The sequence below is a fragment of the Sciurus carolinensis genome, chromosome 6 (genome assembly GCF_902686445.1).
Source record: "Sciurus carolinensis chromosome 6, mSciCar1.2, whole genome shotgun sequence".
Taxonomy (NCBI): Eukaryota; Metazoa; Chordata; class Mammalia; order Rodentia; family Sciuridae; genus Sciurus; species Sciurus carolinensis.
The window spans coordinates 73312631-73327053 of NC_062218.1; the positions used below are offsets into that span (position 1 = coordinate 73312631).

At 31.9% G+C, this 14423-nt stretch overlaps 1 protein-coding gene across 6 annotated transcripts in view; it reads right to left on the bottom strand.

Annotated features, from left to right (window-relative positions):
* The window catches only part of Tmem161b (transmembrane protein 161B), a 67593-nt gene that overhangs the window by 26057 nt on the left and 27113 nt on the right, over window positions 1-14423 (bottom strand). For 3 of the 6 annotated variants that reach the window (XM_047556533.1, XM_047556530.1, XM_047556531.1), the window contains 3 exons: window positions 8649-8732; window positions 6173-6270; window positions 1305-1461 (listed from right to left, as the gene is read on the bottom strand). In XM_047556533.1, the coding sequence (XP_047412489.1) occupies window positions 1305-1369 (65 nt within the window). In that variant the 5' untranslated portion in view covers window positions 1370-1461; window positions 6173-6270; window positions 8649-8732. Of the gene's footprint in view, window positions 1-1304; window positions 1462-6172; window positions 6271-8648; window positions 8733-11361; window positions 11425-14423 lie in introns of those variants that run through there. The other 3 variants (XM_047556532.1, XM_047556534.1, XM_047556535.1) reach the window with 3 other exon arrangements.

A 14423-nucleotide genomic window follows, 5' to 3' on the forward strand; every position in this document is an offset into this window, starting at 1 on the left:
AGTAAAGAGAAAATCACCAATAATGCAAGAAAATTTTCTAGAACTCAAGAACCTGAGTTTCCAAATAGTCAAATTCCTAGCACAAGGATGAAAACAAACATTCGATAAGGCATAAAAATTATCAACGGTCAAAATATATGAGTTTCTAGATCTAAAGGGAGAATCTATAACTTAATATAATTAATGATAAAATAAAACTTCAAAATACCAAAAGCATAAAGAGAAAAAGTTCAGGAGAGTGTACATAAGGGGAAAGAGAAGATATACGTGAAGAGCAAAAGAACATCCAATTTCTCAAGACTTCAAAAATATCTGTGGAAAAATTATATCTTTCTTTGCATTTTCTACCGAGCCAAACTATCAGTCAAGTATAAGAAAAATAATTTCAGGCAAATAATACTTCAAAAACAACTTACCACTCTTTCTAAAGAGTAGAAGAATGACTTCTGCCAAAATGAAAGTAAACTAAGGAAGAAGCAATTATGGGATTCAGAAAAGGTTACAGGAATTCTTGTGAATACATGGAAGAGAAGTCCCAGTTGAGCTATAAATAGAGAACTGTGGGCTAAAGAAGGATATTCCATGGAAAAACAAAATGGAAACAATATATCTGAACTACTGGTGTACAATTAATTTTGGGAAGGTTTAGTTCCCATACAAGAAACATAAGCCAGGCTCAGTGGTCCATGCTTGTGACTTGGGAGGCTAAGGCAGGAAGATTACCAGTTCAAGGTCAGCCTCAGCAAATTAGCAAAACCCTATCTCAAAATAAAGAATAGAAAAGGATTGGGGACGAAATGTATGTAGCTCAATGATAAAGCACACCTGGGTTCAATCTCCAGTACAAAACAAAAAAAATTTTTCAAAGAAGTATTCGAAGAAGGTAATAGTACAACGAACGATTAGCTATAAAATAACACAGAGAAAACTGATAACAAATTTAATAAAATGCCTGGGAAGAATGGAAGAAAGGAGAAAGATAAGCTAATATCTAAAATTATAATAATACCAATACCACATAATAGTTAAACATCTGGAAAGAAATCCTGCAAAAAAAAAAAAAATGCTTCTGTATTAGATTTAGATAAGCAAGGAGTCGGTGAACTGGCATCTTCCCTCATATTTAACTTTCTAAATCCATTTAGCTCTATTACTCTGAAATTTTTTTCAATGATATAAAGAATTCAACAAAGGAAAGTTCTCTAATCTGCAATTGTGTTTTTCAAATCAGACACAGGGTCTAATATTAACTGCAAAAGAAAAATAAGTTTATAAATTAATATTAATGATGTTTTGAAGGATACATTGCAAAAGACAAAACCAGCAGGCACCATACTAAGCTGATATTCATTTCCTGTGTAGGCTTCATAAAACTGTAGTAGACTTCAGTTACTAGATACACAACTGTAGCAGCCACTGTGAAATCCACCAACCACTGGTATTCTGGAAAGTAATGCAATGCTGAAAAATAAAGGTTAAAAAAAATTTCATTTAAAATTTCACAGTTTATGAGAATTTATCATTATTAACTTAAAGTATGTCTATTTACTGATTTCCAATATAAGTTTTGCAAATGTAGGAATCTAAAAATGGTGGAAACAGATTCAAAATGTTAGCATCTAAAATTAAAATCTAATAGCTCAGAAATTAAATTAGAATAAACCTGAAATGATTACCAGAATTACCTCAATTGTATTAAGATTTGATTACAAATGTGTTGGCATTTTCTTAACCAATTAGCTATGATTTTTTACAGGTATCATTAATCAAAAAATTTTCTTTTTGAGGATGTAGGTGATAACTTTAATAAAACTGGGTATAGTATACAAAAGATTTACATGTATGTTCACTTTTGTGAGAGTTAAACTTTATGATTATTAATGGCACTAATGGAGAACTACTAATTTTGTTGCTATTGCATATTAAAACAAACTGAAATGTTTGTTGATTTTATATAAAACCATATCCTTTCAACAATTTCATTCTTCAAAGTTTATGTTAAAATTAACATTCTATGAAAGTAAATACAGTTCTACTGCTTTTGCATTTGGCTTGATTTAAACTTCTTAAAAGTTTGTTTATTTGTTTATTTTATTCTGGTTTACTTTTACCAGAGTATACTTCAAAATACCAACATTATTTCTTAAAAAGCCTCCTAAAAATGTGGAAATAAATCACATATTTAAACATCAATTAATGTGTTGTTACTGGCACATAATAAAACAATCAACTTTACTTTGGAACAAAGTTTTTGGTTGCAAAATGTAATATAATTATACATGAAGATAAAATGTCCTTATATAAAAAATATTTTTAAAATAAAATACCACTCAAAGTAAGAGTTCTTAAAAGTATCAAACTAACCAAAACATATCATTTTCTAAGTGATGACAATAAATTTTTAAAATCCCAAGTCCTTTTTATAAATCAGCAAATTTGTTACTTGTTACTTTAACACTCTTCATTTGCTTCAAGTTATTTTAACTGCTTTAGGTTTTCTGTTGTGACTGATCATAAGCCTTCAAGATTTATCCTAAATGGTTGTTAGGATTCCTCCCTCAATTCTTTCTCCCAGGAATTTAAAAAAAAAAAAAAAAAAAAAATTACCAACATTTAGCCTTTTGAATAACTTTCTAAAAGGAGGACAATGAAAATAAATGAAAAGATGAACAAATGCCCATTGTTCAGAAAGTTTTCCAATTCTCCATGCTTGCTCACAAGCACACAGGCTTCTTCCATGGAACGTACTCATAGCAAACAGCCAGGTAACATTCAAAAGTTCTAATATTCTTTAAGGTTCTTAATAATAGCTAGTACAAACTAAGATGGACTTTCAAAATATTTACTGGGATATTAATAACACATTCAACCAAAGTACCAGTTACATATATTCTTGGTTATATGTTTAACTCAAGCATTACAATTATATTCTTTTTGTATTCAAAAATGCAATTACATATGTGCCTTTTAATATTGGAATCAAAAGTTCAGCCAGAAAACCCCCTACTTTTACCTAAATATACATATGCAGTATACAATCACAAATGATTACATAAATATAAACATAAATATCTCTCTGCTACTCTAGTTAATTAGAATACTTTTTTTAATTTATTAATCATAATAAATTAGTTTATGCTAAGACCTTCAAGTTGCTACTTAAAATATTTCCACGAGAAAGACAGCAACAGAAGTAATTCCCATTCTGCAGACTGGGAAACTGAAGCAAAACCTGTACCATCAGCAAAAACTGATATCATTTTCCCAAGACTTTGAGGCATATAAACAGTAGAGATGAGACCAGAATCCAGTTTTTTCTTTCTTAATTGACATTGTTTTCTTCTATGTTAAGTATCTTGAACAGAATTTTTACATATAGGTAACTTTAAATCAATACATTTACTTCACAGAAAACAGTCTATATATAATAAAACCAATTTTTACCCATATTGCTACATGTTAAGGATCTAATTTTTTAAACTAAAGTCATAATTTATAATTCTCAAAACACAGTGGCAAAAGGAAGTTCTTTCTTTTCACCACAGTAATATTTCTTTTAAATCAAAGAATTTTCTCTCTGGTTTAATGTATCAACATTAATAATATTAACAAATACATCTATAATACATTGATTCATGAATCATGCTACAAAGTAACTGCTGAACATAAACTACCCTCAGAAAACATGTACAACTGTTCACTTCTTCTTCTCGGTTTAACCTGTGATAAACAGCTTTCCATAGGTAAGTTTTCCTGGCATGTGAGTTTCAACAATCTGCCTGAGGGACCTCTTTTCTTTCAGTACAGCTTCCAGATGATTATTCATGCTTTGTAGAGCATGACACTTCTGAGCCAAATAGAAAAGATGAACAACATCTGCTGTTTCTTTTTCTAGTTTCAGAAGTTAAATTTCCAGGCTTTTCTGATAGATTTCAGCTTGAATATTTGTGATTTGTTGCAGTCTGGAGAATTTCTCTAAGTAAGTAGCTATTTTCTTGGATATGTTTAACATCTCCTCAGTGACCAACCCTGAAGCCACAAAATGGCCCAACGGTGGCCCTGAAGTTTGGCATGCAAGCTGGGTCCCAAGGGTTGGCAGCAATCATGACTGCTAATTTCCCTACTAAGTAGAATACTCCCGATACTAAATCATCAGTTGTTTAGCAGTATCATTTGCAACTAGTTCTCAAAATTGTACAAATGAATTCAAATACTCAATATGTTATGTACTGAAGTCACATCTTGATTTCAATTTTTAAAGTTCATTAAAATAGCCTAGTTCTCACTGAGTGGCTCTATTACATTCAGTATGCAACCCTGCCTAAAAATTTTTAACTCTTTTTCTAAAGAGCTAAAATATATATGTAACAGTTACCTATCTCACAGAACTATGAAGATGAGTTGACAGAAATACTCAGGATGCCTGATAATAATGTGAAGATTTTGAAGATACTAGTAAAAATGATAAAAATAATACTAGCAATCAGGGAGAATGTGTTTATATTCTTGTATTTCTACATGTATGTGAGCACTTGTATGCAAGTTAAGGACATATATAAAAGTTGGTAAAACAAATGTGACAACTAGTAATCAAAAAATCAAAAGGTTTTTAAAGCCAGGCACAGTGGTGCATGCCTGTAATCTCAGTGACTTGGGAGGTAGAGGCAGGAAGATTGGAAATTCAAAGCCAGTCTCAGTAACTTAGCAAGACCCTAAGCAACTTAGTGAGATGCTGTCTCAAACTAAAAAGAAGTCTGGGGCCATGGCTCAGTGTTTAAGAGTCCTGGGTTTAATCACCAGTACCAATAAATAAAGAAATAAATAAAAAAGTTTAAAAATTTAAAAAATAAAAAATAAATGTTTTAAATATTTTTATATACTAAAAAGATAAAGAGTGTAACACATAATAGGTTGTAAAAGTCTAAAGATACTAGACCACTGATTTATATTATTCTTCATTGACACTGTTGGGTTCCCAAACAACTTTCCATACACATAATTTTTGTAGGCATAATACTCAACTTTCATATATTTTGAAGGCACTTTTAACCTTTAGATCACAAAATAATACTATGTGAGAACTAGATAAATCTGATACATGTTTTTGAAGATGGTGTGATTTAACAAACGAATGGCAAAATTGCTTGATACTTTATACATTATCAAAAGTGGTTCTCAAACCTGGTCAAAACAAAAACAAAAAACCCCATACTTAGAATTAAAAGCACAAATTCCCAGAACCTACTCTAGATTCCCTGAGTCTTCAAGGGTGGGAGTAGGGGATATTTGTTTTTAAAGAGCTTCTCAAATGATTTTGATAAACAGTTGAGGTTTAAAAACCAGTGCTTTTTTGGCGGGGAGCAGGGTGTACACGTGGGGACTATACCCCAAGGGTGCTCTACCACTGAGCTACATCCCTAGAACTCTTTTTTTTTTTTTTTAATTTTGATACAAGGCCTCACTTAAGTTGTCTGGGATGGTCTCAAACTTGGCGATCCTTCTTGTTAGCCTCCCAAATGGCTGAGATTACAGTGTGTGTGCCACTGCACTGAGAAAACTAGGGTTTTAAATAATATCACCTTTCTCTTCTAGATTCAAATAATTTATTTTAAACTTTTAGTCATATAATTACAGAAAAGTTAATGATTATTCAGATATTCAATGTGTAATAGTAAACCTTGTATAAGTTTCCTAATTATTAATTCTATTTATTATTCTAAAATCACTTTTATTTCTACTAAATGTCAGAATAAAAGTGAATTATTGAAAATATAGGCAATTCAATACAGATACATAAATGCAGCTTTGCAAGTCGCATTATAAAAGGAGTAGGTGAGTACAGGAAACAAAGTAAGTCTAGAATTGAAGATTATAAAAACTGTGACCTCAACTTAATAAACAGAAACTGTGTAACAAGATTGTGTAAGTTAGCATCTTCTGTTAAATGGTCAAAATATTACTACAAATTTGATGAACAGAAAAGGAAATTTAACTCAGCTGAAGTCATTTGGAGCTTCTAAGTTCTTAGACTTCATATTCTGCATAATGGACTGAATGATTAGAAACACACACACACACGAGAAAAACTAGCCACAAGAGATAAAATGAAGGTACTTTCACTACCATAATATAAAACTGAGATTTACAGAACATTTTACCAAGATTCCCTTACCTAAAGTATCCACTTCTGTAACTGATTTTGTTTCTAGATGAAGGTCAATATCCTTTGGAATGGTTAGTGGTTTATTTTCAATGTGACCATTATATTTCCTATAAAAGTCAGACAAGTGACACAAAAAACGAGTTACATACACTATTATGAAAGTGCTTGTTTCAAACTGAAGACAAATGAGATTTAAAATTTTACAGTGAAAAAGAACAGATTTTAAAATATTACATCAGAAAGGAAGTAAGACACTTGAAATTAGTTTTTAAAAAGGGACCACAAAGTGTGGATGCAAATTACCATGTGGATATATATAAAATACCAAGGAAAAAATTACCTAAATTAGTGATAGCCACAAAATTGTTGTTGTTAGTTTAGTCTTTCACACCCATTTCTCCTATTTTCTCTTTTGTAGTTTTAAAGACCACTTAATATTTCCTTCTTTAGGCACAAGAATAAAAGCAAATGAAGACAAAGTATACTTGTCTTTGAGACCACACAGAGAGGTCAGAGCTGAAGAAACAGATTAAAATTAATGTAGATGAGAAAATCAGAAATTTGAAGGCTAACTTGGAATTGTATCTACTAAAAACCACAAATGGAAGAAAATATAGAATATCGTGTGCATTCATATCATTCCCAAATTTAGTTTTCCCATATTTTTATTGGTACAATATAATTATGAATAATAGTGGGATTCAATGTTACATATATGTACATACACATGATATAACAACATAATTTGGTCCGTATCATTCCCCAGTATTTCCCCTTTCTTTCCCATCCTTTCTCCCTGGGTCCTTTTTCTTTACAGGTCTCCCTTTGATTTTCAAATAAGCCCTCCACCTTCCCTTCTTTTCCTTTTTCCTTTAGCTTCCATACAAAAGGAAACATATGACCCTTGATTTTCCGAGATAGGCTTAGTTTGTTTAACATAATGCTCTGAAGTTCCATCCATTTTCTTTGCAAATGACACAATTTCATTCTTCTTTATGGATGAATGAAAACTCCATTGTATATACATATGTATATGTGTATGTATGTATATATATATGAATATATATACACATACGCATTACATATACATATATACATTATATATAAATACACACACACACCATTTATCTATTGATGACACCAAGGCTGGTTCCATAATTTGGTTATTGTGAGTTATGCTTTATATAAACATGGGTACAAAGGTATCAATATAATATGATGACTTTAATTCTTTAAGACAAATAGTAAGGAGTGGTATTATATGGTGGTTCTATTTCTAGTCTTTTGAGGCTAAATTTAATTTTTAAAGACAGGCAAAATAATAAATTAACTTTTGAGAACATTAATTTCAATACTGGCAATTTTGTATTTATTCTTGAATAAATAAAAATATAATAAACTGGGACAATCTTCAGTAAAAATTATTTCATGTCAGTAAATCAAACTAGTGCTATTATGAATAAGGCCTTAAATTATGTGAACTCGGGCAGCTGATTTAGATCTTTGATCAACAGTAAAGATCATTAGTAAAGAGCAAATTGTTAGGTAATAATCAGGGATTCAGTACAACTGTGTATTAAGGACAACTATGTGTAAGTGTTTTGGAAACTACGTTAGAAAAAAATATTTATTAAAGAACTTAACTATTGGAATAAAAAAGGAAGAATGACAATATTCTAATGAACTTCAAGGTGTATTTGTATTTGTAATAAGAGAAAAAGAGGATAGTAGCAAGGTCAGAAAATACAGTCTTCAAATTTCCAATTTCATGCTAAATAATCATTAATGTTTAAAGAATTTTTTAGTACCTACGAATCTATTAGGCCAGGTAAACATAAATTTTATGATAAACATTTAATGTCAATTTATTTTCAGTGACTTTTAATAATATTAGAATCATAATTTTGGAAAGACAGGAAATTAAAGCCCATTCAGAGAGGATAATTAATATATAGTTGCTATGAGAATTCAACTTTACAGAGAGAAATACGCAGTTTTACATCTGGAAGAATTCTTCAAAATGACTACGTTCGATCTTTCTATTTCACAGATGAAGCTACTGTAGTTCAAGAAGTGTGGCTTATTAGCAGGCAGTTCTCTGAATAGACTAAACATGGACAAAATATTCAATAGCTAAGAGCTGAAGCTATTGTTCAGTGGTAGAGCACTTGCGTAGCTTATGTATCTTCAAATGAGTTGTAGTGTGAATATATGGGTTACCAGTCTCTTTCCCAGCAATCCCCAATTGAAATTTCCTTAATAACTGTATTGTTTTTTATAATTTAAACAAAAGAATAGTTACACTTTTTTTAAGTAAAATAATGATTATTTTTTGCTTATATATTAATTTCCAGTATTGGATTTATAGATTCTGATCTCAAATTTATTAATTCCAATTTATCAATGTTTCTTTAAAGCATAAGGATATATTTGCACAAATTTTGTTAAACATTTAATGCATTACAATCTCATCAATATAACTTACCTGTCTTTTCTGCTTTTTCCTTTTTGTTGCTTCCCTGCAAGAATTCTTAATTCTTCTTCTGTAGGATGTTGATACCACCTTAAACTAAGGGGAAAAAATCCTTTTAAATAAAGTACTTAAAATCACCAGAATTATTCATTTATTCTATAAATATTTACTGAGTTTCCTATTTGTGAAGACACTGCAGGGAAATATCAGGTGAAAACTAGTCCAAAACAGATACTACTGCTTAAGCCTTAAGAGGGCTTAGATTCAAATGCAGCAAACACTTACCAAGCACTTACTAGATGCCAGGCCCTGTAATGCTGTATGTATGTATTTCTTATAGCCTGCACCTATTATTAGAAGTAACTATAGTGAACTCTTGTGAAGGGGGCAAGAGCCCGTTAATTTTCCAACCATCCTTCACTTAAAAGAACATCAGCTTCCTTAAAAAGATGGTGGTTATCTCTAACATTTACAGGTAGTCTTTTCTGTTTCCCCTTTATTGTATTCTAAAACCCTTTATTTTTGGCTGTATCTAATCTTCTTCAGTTAGGGTTTCAACAACAACTGGGCACATTCACCTCCATCACACAGTCAGAATACTCTTACAAATCATTTATCCCGTCCCAACCACCAAGCAGCTCAATATAATTTTGTTCTACCTAGTTGTCCCACTATCTACATTTCAACTAAATTTGACATTTAGATTTTATCTTCAATGTATCCAATTCCATATTGCAATCCTAAACTGTGCCAGTTCCATCAAAAAACTTGAGTTCAAACTTTCCTCAGCATGTCATCCTCTCCAGTCTATCACAAAACTCTTAACTGGTCTACCTGCTTTCCCAGATGCACTTCTCATCAAATCCACTGGTCCACTTTTAGTTACTTTTCCATAATGAAAAACTTATCAAATATGTCTGTTTAAATCTTTTCCAAAGACTTGTTATAGGGTAAAGCAATGAGTAAGGCAACTAAGCAAGGACTCTGACCATGGTCCTGTTGTTAAAAAGAAAGTTACACAGACATAGCATCGCAAGGCTCTCCAACTTTTGAATCACAAAAATCTAGATTTTAATATTAAATATCACAATTGTTACAAACAATTATCAACTGATGTGCCATTTTAAAAACACTACAGAATTGGCAATTTGAGTACTGACTGAATATTTGATGATATTAAGGAATTACAATTAAAAATTTTAAACTATGATAATGGGATTGTGGTAATTTTTTTTTTTTTTTTTTTTTTTTTTTTTTTGCGGTGCTGGGGATCGAACCCAGAGCCTTGTGCTTGCAAGGCAAGCACTCTACAGACTGAGCTATCTCCCCAGCCCCTGTGGCAAATTTTTAAAAGCTTAAATATTCTAGAAATACACACTGAAATATTCATGACTAAAATAATAAAATGTGGAATTTGCTACAAAATTACGTGTTGGGGGAGGGGGAAATGAAGGGGAGTAGAAATGAAATGCTATTAATTCTGATGACTACACAAGTATTTACTGTATTATTCAATTGTTTGTATGTTTAAAAATTAAAACACATACGAGAAGGCCTAAATGTGCACAGAGCCTGTGACATTCTGCTTCCACAGCTTTTTATGATCTGACCACAGTCTACTTCTATAGATTTACCTTCAACCATTCCCCACTTGAAAGTAAAATATTCAAACTTGACTAAACAATATTTCATTCTTCACAAATTCTTTGATCTCTTGCTTTTATACATATTCTTCTCTCTGCTTATAAACATCTATGCCCCTACCTGGAAAACTCCTAATTTATCTTTTAAGTCAGTCTCCCTATAGTATAATAAAGAATGTATGTTCTTTGCCCTCAGATCCTGTCACAAAGCTTCAAAAGTCCCAGAAATATACTAAGTGAAAGAGGTCTCTTTGTTATGCTGATGAGGGAACATGTGATAGGTCCCAAGAAAGCTCCAGAATGGGTTCTGGTCACCAGAAACATCGAACACATTTTTAGAGGGTTGCAGTAATGGGAGGGAGGTTGGACATTGAATTCAATCATTTAAATCAATTGATAAATCATCAATATAAAATCAGACCTATGAATAAAACTCCATAAAAACTCTGGATACTGAAGCTCAGAGGAACTTTCTAGTTGGTTAACACACTATTGTGCCCAGAGTGACATCTTCTGACTCTGTAGCAAGAGGACATGGAAATTCTATGCTCCTCCCCAGACCTCACCCCATAAGCACCCTTTATAATAAAACTGCAATTGTATGTACAGTAGTTTCCTGAGTTGTGCCAGTCATTCTAGCAAATTAGTGAACCTGAGGGATCATGGCAATCTTTGGATTTGTAGGTACCTCCAAGAACTCATAGCTGGTGTTTGAAATAAGAGCAGATTTATGGAGAACTTTTGACCTTAACCTGTACAGTCTGTGCTAACCTTATTAGTTAAGTGTCAAAACTGAATTGCATTACACCCAGATGACATCAAATCAGCTGGATTAAGACTCTAACTGAAAGACTCCTGAAGTGAAAATTATGACTTGGTGTTTTTGTATTCTTCAAAGCTACTATAGTTACTGGCATATAGTAAGTGCTCAAAAAGAACTGAACTAAAATAATTCTGTTCTCCTCCTAGTTTAATGGTTTTAAAGTAAAACATATATCCCAACCAAAAAGTCCCTAAATTACAATTAACAGATGAGGAGACACTTCCTGAAATTTCCATTCAAGTCCAGAATTTTAACTTACAGTCAATTCTCATTCGCGGTAGTTAGGTTCTATAAAGTCGCCGCGAACATTGAACCATTGTTCCTAGGGGAAATACAGGGTTAGGTTCCTTAGAGCCTCTTGTCACAACATTTTCATCAACTGATCAAGACATAACCTTGTTTTATGTGTTTCTGGTAAAGATGTCTTATATAGTATATACTGTTGATTCATTAACATTGAATTCATAGCTAACAGCACTATAACTCATGTCTGAACAAAGCTTATGCAGTATCTATCTGTAATCAAAGCATAGCATTGTATTGAGTTTTGTGTATCAATATAGCATATTTGCTCCATAAGGCACATCGCAGCTTTCTTGTGCTTAGGAATAATAGACAATAAAAGGTTGAGGGTCATTTTGAACAGTAAAATCACTAACAAAAAGCAAAAATGTGAAAAACAAAGCCCACTAAAGAAATACCTGTTTACAATATGAGACATGAAACAAGAAGACAAAGTTGCCATGTTAGATTGCAACTGGGAACAAATTGTTCATCACTCTGTATATATCCATGAATGACCAGGGAAACTGTACCCAAGTATTGATTTGGGGGTTACAAATAAATTTTAGCAAGTGGACAAATAACAAGTATGGAATCTGCAAAAAAAGATGCAGACATAAACAGAAGAAAACTCATTTACAAAGACTAAAACTAGTTGGTCAACTGTGGGAAATAATATATGATTTGTGAAAAATTCTTAGTATAGGAAAACTTAGGTTTTGTTTCTTTAGTTTTATAGTGCCAAGAATTGAACCAAGGGTAAGTGCTCTCCCATTGGGCTACACCTCTAGTCCAACGCTATATTTAGAATGATGAAATATTTTAAGACACATTTTCTAAGGACCATTTTCTTTTTAAACTACTCAAGCTTCTTTAATTTTAGTTTTATAAACCCATTTTTCTAAAATATATTATGTCTGTCACAGTTCTTATTGGATAATTTAGGGTCATCCTCACCAGTAACAATTTTTCAAAGCTGAAATATAAGGATGCTGGATACTTTTAGGACTACTTACTTTTGTTACTCATCTACCCATTCACTCATCATTCATTCATTCATTCATCAGTCATTTATGGAATACCCACTATATAGCAGGCATTATACTAGGCAATGGAGATAAAATAATCTAATAATGGCCTAATAATGCCAAAGTCTATGCCTTTTTGATGCTTCTCTTCAATCTAAACTAATTTAAAACAATGAAAATTAATTACAAATTGTGATATCAATGAAAGAACCAAATAAATGGCAATCAGCAACTTAAAAGGGTAAGAAAAACAAAGAGAAAAGCATTCCAGGCAGGGAACTGCATTTTCAAAAGCACAGTCAAGATAAAACACGATACTACCATAACTAAAAAGCTAAGAAGGTAATAGCTTTAAGAAGAAATGCAAAAGGAAGGACAAAGAAATAGGAAAGGAAAAAGGTCATGCAAAGCCTTATAGGTCATAATCAATAGTATGCAGTTTAGATTTTATGCTAAAATAATAGTCTAAAAGTGGTGGAGAGAAATAATTAAATTTATATATTAAGAGCCCTTTTGCTGCTCAGTGACAGAGAGGGAAGCAATAAAGGATAGCAGGAAGATGTATTTTGGACACCAAATCAATAGGTCCTGCTGATGGACTTAATTAGGGAGTGAAAAAAGGAATAAAAAATGTCCTCTACATTTTTGATTAAAGATGGTGATACATTTCGTGATATGGAATAGAGCAGGAAGAAATCAGGAACTTAAAGTTGACTTTAAATGCCAATGAAACCTCAAGTGAAAATGTCAGGAAGGCAACTGTATATTGGTATCTAAAACTCAGCTTGGGATCATTGCACAGTTGTGGTATTTAAATATAAGAAAATTAATAAAAATCAACTAAAGAGAAAGTAATGGTAAAAGAATGGTAAAAGGCTAAACAGTTAATGACAAAATATAGATAACTCATGTAACAAATGATTATAAAGGGAAACAGAGGTAGGCCACAAACTAAGGAATGAATATAAGGGCTTTAGATTTTTAAGAAGGGAGGCAGGCAGGGTTGTAGCTCCTCTTTTCTGTTATTGTTCAATGGTAGATCTCTTAAAAACAAAACAAAAAAAATGTGTGTGCAAACAAGAATAATCCAACATAAAATGGAAAAACTGATGACCTAGGAAGAGATGGAATGGCCAAAGCTTTAAAGTCTGAATGAAAGTTACAGGGAATGGGGCCCAGAGCTTTAATGCATGAATTGGGCCCTGACAGGACACTTCTTGCACAGGCAAAAACTAAAATATACCAAAATTTTAAAAATAAAAATAAAGATGAGGGGTTGCACATGTAACTGGGGTTATGGATTTTTTAGTGTGAAAGTGATAGGCTCTGGTTTCAATGAGGTTGAGGCAAGTACACACATATAAGGTCTGAGGAAAAAAGAATTCTAGTTGAAAAAGCTGTCTTGAGAAGTAGAACATACAAATATTACCAAGCAGCACGGAGTGGCCATCTAAAGTCAGAAGTCATAATTTCAAGGTAAAATCTAAAAGTAAGTTTGCCTGATTTTAACAACAGTCAGTGCTTTGTACATAGTTTAATTTTTATATCATATAGTTCCCCTTACTATATTTTGTATTCTTGTCTCAGTCTTTTCCTTGCTGTTAGTAGAAAGGCCTATGGTAGCAAAATGACAGCCTACCAGCAACTGCTGCACTATGCTTTCAAAAATTAGCTTAAAGACAAATGCAATGGTTAATTAGATTTAGAGTCCATGCAACAGTAAGTAACGGCCACAGGAATACATTTAAAGAAAAAAAAAAGTTTTGATATGTTAAGCAAAAGAACATGATGTAAAACTGTACATATACTATATCATAACCACAAGGGGACTTATGAATAGAAAGATGAGAAGGATAGCCAACAAAATTTACAGTGATTATCCTGGGTGATGGGACTATACATCACCTCTTATTTTTATTTTTTTTAAAACCAATTTGCCATCTTTTCCCATATTGTAGACACGTAATGTTTTTGAAATAAGAAAAAAAAAAACTTTAAAAAAATAAAGAGA